We start from the raw sequence: 11,310 nt of genomic DNA, 5'->3' as shown, positions 1-11,310 counted from the left end.
CTTTCAACTTTGGTTCAGCCCATGGTAAATTGGAAGGGGTTGAGTGGCCTTGTATTTGGTGACCCTATTTTATTCGTTATGTGCTTGATGTAAAACCCAATACCCAATATTATATCGCTGGTCTTTAGCACTGCGTTGGAAACGAAGACAACTAGGGAATGAACCGTATTAGTCAGTTTAAATGTGGTTCATGGGACTAAATATTCCGGGAGATTTAGACGATGGCGGGCCGCCAAAGTGTGGAAAAAACAGCGCACATGACCACGCAGCCATCCACCAAGTTAACAAGGTTGCATAATTTGTATTTCATTTCATATTTAATTCGATATTATGAGGATACATTTTCCCGTGACACTCTGGAAATGGGTAAATCCCTGAGATTCGACTATTTATCAAAGCACCGTTTGTTGGACACGTTTACCGCTTTGACCAGCCTGTTTCCTCAAACTTGTCAGCATGTGAGATGAACAAAGACAAGGCTTGGAAAATCCAACCAGGAAAATGTAATTGTTATTAACCATGTTAACTCTAACATGGTGGTTGGGAAATTAAGACTTGACTCTTACAATTGGACATAAGGACGTCTGACAAAAGAAAAAATACACTTCAGATGTAATTATGTATTAGGCCATGTTTTATAAATGCTGATATTCGGCTACTTTTACCTTCAGTGAGTCATGTCAAACAAGCTTGAGCAGGTGTAGGGAGCGCAAAAACAGAGAGGGAATTACCCGGAAGGAAAAATAAGGTGGACCACTAGGTTAGTGAGTAACGGGTCATGATGGGACGGGGCGTGTCCTTGTCTGGAGGAGAGTGAGGGAGAAAAGAGACATCAATAACCAAGCGTTGAGCCCTCGCAAGGAGAGGACGTCTTTTTTCCACGGACAACTTGCTGACAAACTTAGGATAGAACTGTAGAGTCGGAATGAAGTTCTCGATATTTTTGTGTTTGTTGCTTCTCCAGCTGAAATGCTTAAATGCTAGACTTTTAACAAAAAGTGACGACAAATTTATCAGCAGCAAAGTAACGGGCCCCGGTAAATCTGCTCATAACTCAGGTGAGGATGCGTAGGCCATGTTTTCTTACAAGCTTTTCCTTTGCAGTGCAGTGCATATGGGATCATTTAAAGTGATTACAATAGTCTACTACTCTGTTCCAAAATCTGTTATTTTTTTGTATTTTGTAGTTTATAAACTTATTTTCTTGTTTTGATGTGCTTTCAAGCTGAAACGTAAAGAATAATAAGGACATTCCTAAAAAGCTATTAATAGCACTAGCATGTTTAAAAAATCATAAATAAATAAAAGGTTAAATAATTAGTAATTCAAAATAATTAGTTTGAAAATAATATCCATGGAATATTTGCGAATGAGTTTTACTTTCGTCGGTTAATCAGGTGTCAATACAAGTCGGTCTATCTGGAAATAATGGGTGATAGCATCCATTTATAGGGCTACTTTTTTATTTAGAATGCGTCTATGTTGTTGATATTGACACTTTGAAGGCGTTTTAGGCAGCACCCTGCTACCAATATCAAACACCCTACCTCAACACTAATTTCTTGTCTTGTATTTTATGTCTGTGTGAATGTTTATTTGTGACTAGAGCCATGTCACATAAACATTTCTGTAACCCTTGTGTAACAGACAAAGTATCATCTTATATTATCTTATATATAGGCCTAATAAAAACATGCGATCGGACACATGAGTTGCTTTAGACCTATTCTATTCTTTTTTTTTGTCTTTATAGCGATAGATAATTTGGGTTGGCGGATACGTGATTCGTGCAAATAAAATATTGTGCAAACAGCGCAATTTGGGGAATGTGGCATTGGATCTTGCTGGACGTGTTGGTGCTGTTTGTGAGAGTGGAATTCATACATGCAATACACTTTTATGAGCCTGTTAAAGTAGATTCAGATTCATTCCTCCCCGACCATAGATGTCTATGTTCCATTTTAAGATTGACATGTTTAGGGTTCTGTACGTTATCAGCATGACATGCCCATTTAAGGAACTGTTTAAGGGTTTAACTGATTTAGTCCTTAAAGCGTAATTGTCTCTATCGAAGCGATATGTTAAGAGGTTCGTCAAGATGGTAGCGATAAGCGAGGCTATAGTCTTCCTTTTAAATAAGAAGGCGCTTGCAAGGACTGGATGGGTTAGTTGCAGGCTATACTGTTCTTATTATAAATTATAGGCTATAGAAATCATAATGGCTAGTTGTGAAATAGGTACTGCAGGTTGAAATGTAAGTTGATTTATCATTCCGTTATTTATTTTGGCTATTGAGATTTTGTATGAGGCAGAATAATCAAATACAAATTCTTAAACTGAATATAAACTATTGAAATTATAATACAATATCAATGACGTACATGCAAGTGGGGTTAAAAAAATAAATACTGTAACCAACAGATACACAGAACTCTTCGAAAAGATTAGAGTCCTAGAGAACCAGGGACATTCACAGACACAATGCACCTAGCCAATCAGTAAACCCCAGGACAACATTTCAGAAACGCCCCCTTTTGGTCAGAGCGCATCCCTAACCAAGTCGTACCACACAAGCTCCACCAAAGTATTGTGCCGGGCTTCCCCATTACACTGCAGGGAAAGACAACCCATCAAATAATTTTAAAAAGCCCTAACATCTACGTTACGTCTTCATAGCATCCAGCCCCCAGAGAGGACAAAATATTTGAGAGGTTAAATATTAGTTTAAATATGAAAGGTACTATGCATTAGAAACTCTTCCTGAGTTTTTCCCAAACAAAATCAAAATCAGCCCACAGTCTGCTCTATGGAGAGGGTTTTAGAAGGTCTCATTTTATAAGTTAAATCACATCCTGTTCACATAGTGGCCATTTAAAGGTATAATATGTAAGATTTAGGCATCAAAATATTAAAAACATCCTAGACCTACATTATATATATTTATTTTTCTTTTGCACTTACAATATCCTAAATGTTTCCAATCATTTCTAAAGAGGAAAGATAAATCTTTCCTTTTTATAAGGGTAACGTCCTGGGCAATTTTGTCGAGTTTTAACGGCGCCATCTGCCCTTTAACCCCTAGCATCCGAGAAATGTGGGAAACACAGAGCGTGAGGAAGGAAGTCGACAAACAAGATAGCTATCTAAACTGTGTTTTATTCTATTGCTCACTCGATTTGGTTCACGATTATTCAGTCCAGTTTGCCGTGACTGGCCGAGGCTGGGCATGTGAAGCATAAACGTACCTGTGAATCAAAGGACCCAAGAAGATTATCTGACAAGAGGAGAGATAGTGCTCTCTCAGACTGGTAAGCACCCATCGGGCTACGTTATTCGAGTATAGTACTAACAGTTATCCTAGCATGCAGTATTTTTCTCACTAAGTTCATAAACCCAGGCCATATTCTGTGTTTGTGTTCGGTGTTAGGACATTGTGAGGCTCACTAATTTCATAAACCAAGACCATATTCTGTGTTTGTGTTCAGTGTTAGGACATTGTGAGGCTCACTAAGATCATAAACCATGACTATATTCTGTGTTTGTGCTTGGTGTTAGGAAACAGTGAGGCTCACTGCAATTTCACAGAGGCATGTTATGAAGGGTTGTCCGTTATTTCGTAAGTATCCCTTGCCTTAATTTTTGCCATCAATGTATTATCAGTTTTTGGAACATGCTAAATATATGTAGTTACCAAACAGGAGGACAATCCACCTCAACTTCTAGCAGGAGATCTTGAAAGTCTCTTGAGGTCTACCTAGCAGCCTCCACCACATCCCCATCCAGTGACCCACCATCAGATAGGTTAGGAATACTGAATTATTAGAGTGTAACTTATCCACTGTTTTCTAGAGCCTGGAGTTGAAGACCTTTCCATGTCAGAAAAAAGAATCATTGGTCCTACATGAAATGTGGTGCTTTATAAAGGGTATGTGGTGTTGGTTGTATTAAATGAACACTAAGCTATACACTCCACTCCTTTAGCGTCCAGCAGAAGGTGAAGATATTCGTTTTGATGAGAACTAAATCTATCAGAGACTGGAATAGCAGAGCTTTGACATTTCTACTGTCTACTGTAATAAATAGTGGTATGGCCCTGGTCTATATTTATCTGAGATGTCAAAACGTGGTTATTCCTACACATCTGAATGCAATGTCTTTGACCTCACAGGGGCCAGCTCTCCACAACCAGAGACAAGTGAAAGAGCTGAACTACAACCTCATTCCTGCGAACTCAAGCTACACTTCAATATACATTTTTTAACAAGAATAGAATACCAGCCATACACTTCCAGGAAGATATTTCCAAAGAACCTAACAGAAGTGATGTTGTTATAGTAATTATAATACTGCCGCCATGGACCAAGTGTGCTGGCCATGTGGGTTTGGGTCTGGGTATTGGTCATGTATCTTTCACACTATTCTGCTTAGTCTTGCTATGCCGCCTGCTGAGGCCGTCCCTCTTCCTCTAGTCACCGCTCTTCCTGTCTCTTTCCTTTTTCCTGCTGCGGTCCCTCTTGTGTTTCCCTGTGGTAGGTATTATCCCCTGCACGATGGGAAACTCCAGGTCTCAACAGTTTACATTGATACATCCAATGAGATCAGTCTGCCTGTAACATATTGTACCTTGAGATACAGAGAGGACATCATCAGCTGACAACATTTATTTGGCTACATTGAAAGAGCTGTCATGTGTTTTATGTAGTACTACTTGCATTCTTTGTTTTTGTCTCTATACATATGATGGTTTATTACAGTGCTTTTCTGCTTATGCAATTAAAACAAAGGTTTGGTTTAAAAACATGAATCTGGCAATGACTTCCAATGCAGGATAGTTATACATAATTAGCAAGTCAACCTGTTGCACCAGCTGTGCGTAATTTCAAACTTAAATTTTCAATACAGTAATAACTACCTTATTTAATGATGTGACATTTAAATATCGATCTAGCCTACTACGATGTGCTATGAACGCTGAAAACGTTATTTTAAGTATGATTGTTGTTAGCATGGATAACATTGCTTGGCTAACAACATTCTGTTCAATCTTTTAATATTGTTCCTCTGGATATAATTGAGGTCCAGAGACCACTAAAACATCTGGCCCTACTAAATCTGCAGGTCCTGACAAGCTTGAGCCATTATTTTTGAAGTTGGTTTAGACTTTATAGCAGAATCTCTGACCCATATTTTTAATCTTACATTTCTCAACAATAGTCATGTTTCCATCTAAAAGGTGAAGCGAATCTTTAGAAAGTTTGCAAAAAAGAAATTTGAATTAGGTGCGTTTCCATCAAGAGGTTGGAGCGGAAAACTACACACATTCCAGGGCTTGTCGTATCCTTTTGATAACATCCTCTCTTAGGTCCTGATATATAGTGAAATTGCGTTGTTTTCCATCTAAAATAGCTGTAATGTTTTTTTCTTCGATGAGAGCAAGGAAAAGTACCTAAGTACTTACCTCTTCAGTGGTTCACATGTATCTATTATTCACATTGGCCATCTGTTCCATGGACGTATTTAAAGGATACATTGTACATATTTATAATTCGAAATTCGCCCCAGCCTTTATACCACAGATAATATAGGGTCTATAGCATATAACCGCGTTTTCTGATTACAGTTTAATGCATTTTCCACAATGTACCAGCTCTCGTTTTGAAGGCTGAACAGACAATTTGACTGGAATTACTTAGTAGGTGCCCATATATCAGGGATTAATGGACACGGTATAATTAAAGGATATGCAAACAAAGACATCCTTATATATGCATTATATATATATATATATATATATATGATATAGGATGTCTATGTATACAAACGCTTAAAAATATATTGACGCTACAAGTTGATGTTGGTAGGGTTGCTATGGCCGGTTGTTATGCGGAAATCGGAAGGACGTTGTGAGTGCTGTGTGTTCAATGTTCGCTACGTCACAGCTGTTTTGAAAAGTGTGTTTCCATCTCCCATTTTGCGCATTTACTCTCTTTCACATTTCTCAAAAACCACCTCAAGCGAGCGGATAAACTTTTTTGCGAATTAGAGGATTTTAATGCAAATTTTGGTGTTTCCATCACTGTTTACTGATTCAATACTTCAAAATTCGCATGAAATCAGGCGGATGGAAACGCAGCTAATGAGATTCCTAACATTTGGAAATCTGTTCTGCCTCTGTTTAAGTAGGGGCGATCCTACAGTGTTAAACAATTACAGGCTAATTTTTAAACTATGTGTTAAGCTAAAGTCCTTAAAGTGTGTCTGTGACCAACTTAAAGAAGTTCTTGACATGAGTAATATTTTATCCGAACACCAATCAGGTTTTAGAAAATGACATAGCACAATTACTGCAGCCTTAAAAGTTGCTAACGATATTATTGAATCACTGGCCTGTAAAAAGTATTGTGCTGCTGTTTTTATTGATCTATCCAAGACATTTGATATGGTTGACCGTGCCACCTTGGCAGATAGACTACACAAAATTGGTGTATCCAGGCAGGCTGTAAACTGGTTTTCAAATTATTTGTCAGTGTGAACACAATGTGTCCAGTATGCTGGGTCTTCGTCCTCCTTTCTCCCTCTTTCAAATGGCGTGCCCCAGGGTTCCATACTAGGGCCATTGTTATTCTCAATATATCTAAACAATCTTTGTGACAAAATATCCAATGCTGCCTGTCATTTCTATGCAGATGATACTGTTATTTATTGTTCATCCCCATCAATGGTAGAAACGTTTTATTTCCTGCAGTCTGCTTTTGATGTTTTACATTAACAGCTGTCAGAATTTAAATTGGTTTTAAATACAGATAAAACTAAATTAATGTTTTTTTCAAATGGTAAAGAGCTACCAAATAATATGCCAAAGCTTTTAACAACCCACAAGGTTGAAATTGAAAGTGTCAATTTGTACAAATACCTGTTTTTTATTATTGATGAAAAAAATGTTTTAAACTACATATTGAAAAACTTTAAGATTAATCTTGCTTCACAATGCAGACCAGGAAACATTTGTTCACTGCAACCTTTCTACCATTGTTGGATTACGGTGACCTGCTTTTTATGAACGCACCTGAACCGTATCTCAAAAAATTGGATACTGTCTATCACTGTGCTCTGCAGTTTTTAACTGGCTGTGGAAATCGTGTCCATCATTGTACCTTATATGCCACTGCAAATATCTGTCGCTCTCTGTGCGCAGACTCCCACACTGGTTGTTTTTTATTTCTAAGTGTCACATTGGACTGGTCCCCTCCTATTTATGTGTATACATGTCTGCAAACAAAGGTAATTATGGTTTGCGCTCTAGAGATGTGTTACAGATGCTGTTACCCAGGGCTAGAACTGAGTTAGTGATGGGTTAACGATGGGAAATATCGTATGACCAGTTGTCATACGATTCATGCACACTGGCTTTGAACGGCTGATTTCATGGATGTACTTTGCGTGTGCCGTGTTTTCCCGCCGATGTGGCGAAGCTGTATGGTTATGCTGTTGAGAGCTTAAATAAATGGACTATATAAGTTGACTATGAACAATTATTGAAGTTTAACATTTTGTTCAGCAAATTTGACAACTGACAGATGCAATATTGTAGCCAGTGAAAATCGACAAAATTCTGACTTGTACATTTATGGGCAGATTTAGAATCGTTTGTTGCAAAATGTTGCAAATTTGATTCTCTGTGCATAGCGCATCACGTCGATATTGCTCTTTAGTGCTGCTCTAGTTTGCACAGATACAGCAGATCCGCAGAGTGAATTCAACCCGGTCCACTTGACATCGGGAATGCGCATGACAGTGTTTATTTGGCTACAGGCTTTTCTACTGTCTAATTTTGGCTGCTGGTGTATGTGGTGCACTTTCCTATCCTTAACGTAAACATTAACCTACTCAGTAGGCCTGCTCCGACGTGAGTCAAACATGACGATTGGTCTTTCCTTTACTTCTCAAACTACGTTACAATTGCATGTTCATAAGCCCAATTTTCAATTTTTCTCGGGGGAGAAACCCCCGAACCCCCGTTTTAAAAGGACTCTAACTTCTGGGCTACAGCACCGAATGTTTTCAATTGATAGCGACGTTCCTGGGATTCATCAATAAGGGAAGAGAAATTAGCAAGGAGCAGTCTAAAATCTAGATACAGACACAATCAACTCAAAACAGATATTCTCGCATTCTTTTAACAAACCACTCAATTGCTAGGGGTTAACGCCTTATTCCCGCTGTTATGGTGTTCCAGAGCCTAGGGATCTCTGAAGGCGAATACACAGATGCCTTAAGTTATAAGCCTTGACTTGCATGGATCTGCCAATAGGGCTGCATGTGAAGATCAATGGTCGAACCCTAGATACCTCATAAGAGTTTGGCATGTCTAGTGTGCTTTTAAAGTAATCTGTGAAATCTCAGGTTTGTGTCCTAATAGGGAGCCCTTGAAGCGGTGCCAGGGATGTGATGCTGTCTGTGATAAATTTATCTCGGATCCAGCATTCGTACTGTGTAATAGCAGAAGTTCTGGGGCTAGCCGGCCCACAGCCTGGGCCGGAAACCAAGAAGCAGAGTCACACCTTGTTATAGAGAGAAACTCAATAGAAACTCATTCACGCGAGTGGATGAAGATTTCAGAAGATTTAAATAAATAAATATGTCTAAAGGGTTTATAAGAAACTCTGCAGATAGATTTCTTTACTGTTTAATAATGTTGCACAGATTTTCTGTTTGCCTCCCTCAGCAACATGGTTGGTCGAAACAACAATGAAGTGTAAGCAAGCGAAACTCCCCTTTCAGACTGATTTGAGTTGGTCTGTTATCAAGGATTGTCTGCTGGTGTATTCATGACAAGTTGGGGGGAGGGGACGAGCCATTAGTCAAGTGACTAATACATCAGTACATCAGTTCTAGATTACTTCGGGATGGGTAGTATATGCAACCCTTTTCTCATGGCTGGACTATAGTGTCGTGTGACTGGACTATTTTATGACTGTGTTTCAGGCGAATTTGATTCCTATTAATATGTTGTGATTTCAGTTGGCCTCTACTAGCAGGGATGGACAATTGTGATCTGTTAAAATGTATGGAATGGTCCTTTTAAAGGGCTTGTAAAGTGTGAGACAAGGTCACACTTAACTTTACGCACACACTCAAAGATCATAATCTTTGAGAAGTAATGATAATGATTCAGTGCCGGCACATCAGGCAAGCTACTTAATGCCCGTTGGCTGATTGAGGCTCTTTGAGTGCGTAGAAGAGTCCATTCTACGTTCCTTGGTCCTAAGTTAGATTATACCTCCATTGGAATGTGAATAGTGTCTATAGTCCAACCTTTTTTTGCCTCTTTTGACCATCTACATTACGATTTGGGAAAAAACCTACACTGCACACATATTCGGCATGTCTGTTGAAAATGTATGCACACCTTTTTATCAGAGCATCTCGCGCACACACACACACACACACACACACACACACACACTACAATTTGTATTTTAACAACCTTTATCTGGTTCCTATTTAAATAACTCCTGTGATATCAGCCTCGTCAGTTCGTTCTTCTGAAGTAAATTGATGATCTAACTCTAATGGACACTATAAAGCATCTTGTTTTTGTTTGTTTTGTGCCATAACAGAGGTCTTCATCCAAGGCAAACAGAGGCCACTGTTTGCACGAAGAATGCACGAGCGGCAAAGAGTCTATGAGATGGTAAGGTGAAATTCTGTCTCAATCATTGTGTTTCGTTCCAGACCTTCCTTCGTATCTCTCTCCAGCGCTCGCTCTCAAGTTGAAATATAACAGGCAGTGTCAGATATGAACCATTGGACTGTTTATTGCCAATAGAGCGTTAATATAAAAATATATACATCATTGTATAAATAAGAATATAGTTGGAATTCATTAATGTGAGATAGTCTGGGTTATACGTCTTAATATAGGTTGTCTTATCAGATTGGCTGCATTGGATTTTATATATAACATGTCCTTCTGGGTACATCAGTGCAGCCTATGGCCATAACTTGACCTGCTAGTGTGGGGGATAAATCTGACATAGTTATAGAATATAACAATTGATAGGGAGGAGAATTCTCAAGGAATGACATGCTCTCAGCCCCCCTCAGTCTTGAACTACAAGTCGACCCCGACCACAAGACATCCGCAACCCTTTGCCCTCCTGTTGTGCTTCCTTCACAGCGGCCCAGGGTGCGCCCGGCACACCCCAAAGGGCCGCCTCCTAAAGTGGCTAAGCTCCCTGATGCTCCAACGTGCACCAAGGTTTCTGAAGGCTGCCTACCCAATTCCCGCTGCTGTCACCCGTGCGCAAGCTGCCAGTGTCGATTCTTTAACACCATCTGCTTCTGCCGCAAGACCAACTCGTTGTGCGGAAAGAAGGCATAGAACGGAACATGAGGAAAGACCCACATGCAACCGTACCACAAGAACAGATGTGATATAACTATAATAACAAATGCATGTCGATAATAGAGCATGACCTATTTGCTGAACAGAAGGAACCATTGCTGGTACAAAATGATAATTTTTGTTATCGTCCGTAGCTGCTTTAGAGTTTGTAATCTATACGTATACTCCAGTGTATATTTTCTTGTACAAAATCAAAAAATGCCTATGACGTGAGTTTTTGGCTCTGTTATGGCTTAAGCTATATTTTCTTAATTACAATAAACAATATGACTTGTCACCTGTCATTCCATGTTGTTTCTATAAACGTATGTTTATATGTTAGCATAATTTATCTAATTTTTACAAGTTATTCTTCTTTTTCAAGGAGAATACTCAAATCAAAACATTTTAACAGATGGTGATAACAGTGATTTAATACAATCAGATGGTGGCGCAATTTAGTAATTTACCCCCATTGACATGGTCTTGGGTCAATTGCTTGAAACTGTAATGCATAGATTATATAGAGTACATCTATTTGCCATTTTAAAACTGATTCATATTTAATTAATGTTATTGGTGATATTGTTGCATGATTTAAAGCTCTGCATATAGTTCACCATCTTCAGCAGTCTTACATGAGTAGTGCACATTCAATTCAATACTGTGGGTATGAGTAGGCCAGCAATTTGAAGCTGTTTAAACTTGTATGTGCATTTTTACATATAAAGTATATTACATGTGTAATGTGTGTGTGTGTGTGTGTGTGTAGGTGTGTGTGTGTGTGTGTGTGTGTGTGTGTGTGTGTGTGTGTGTGTGTGTGTGTGTGTGTGTGTAGGCCTATATTATTCTATAAATAAAGTTTTCCTTGTTTCAGCAAGTCTACAAAAATAAAATTCACTTTTCTTCTATTTATTGCAATT

The 11,310-nt window shown here is 38.8% G+C and overlaps 1 protein-coding gene across 1 annotated transcript; it reads left to right on the top strand.

Annotated features, from left to right (window-relative positions):
• Positions 1–925: 925 nt before the first annotated feature.
• Positions 926–10,384, top strand: LOC307088803 (uncharacterized protein; the record flags this gene model as incomplete). Its single annotated transcript, XM_079754801.1, has 3 exons — positions 926–1,058; positions 9,621–9,694; positions 10,181–10,384. 3 exons carry the CDS (start codon positions 926–928, stop codon positions 10,382–10,384), a joined length of 411 nt encoding a protein of 136 aa, XP_079610927.1.
• Positions 10,385–11,310: the final 926 nt, after the last annotated feature.

The sequence above is a fragment of the Pollachius pollachius genome (genome assembly GCF_949987615.1).
Source record: "Pollachius pollachius genome assembly, chromosome: 17".
Taxonomy (NCBI): domain Eukaryota; kingdom Metazoa; phylum Chordata; class Actinopteri; order Gadiformes; family Gadidae; genus Pollachius; species Pollachius pollachius.
The sequence above is the reverse complement of the archived record's forward strand: the minus strand, read 5'-3'. Positions and strand labels throughout refer to the sequence as shown.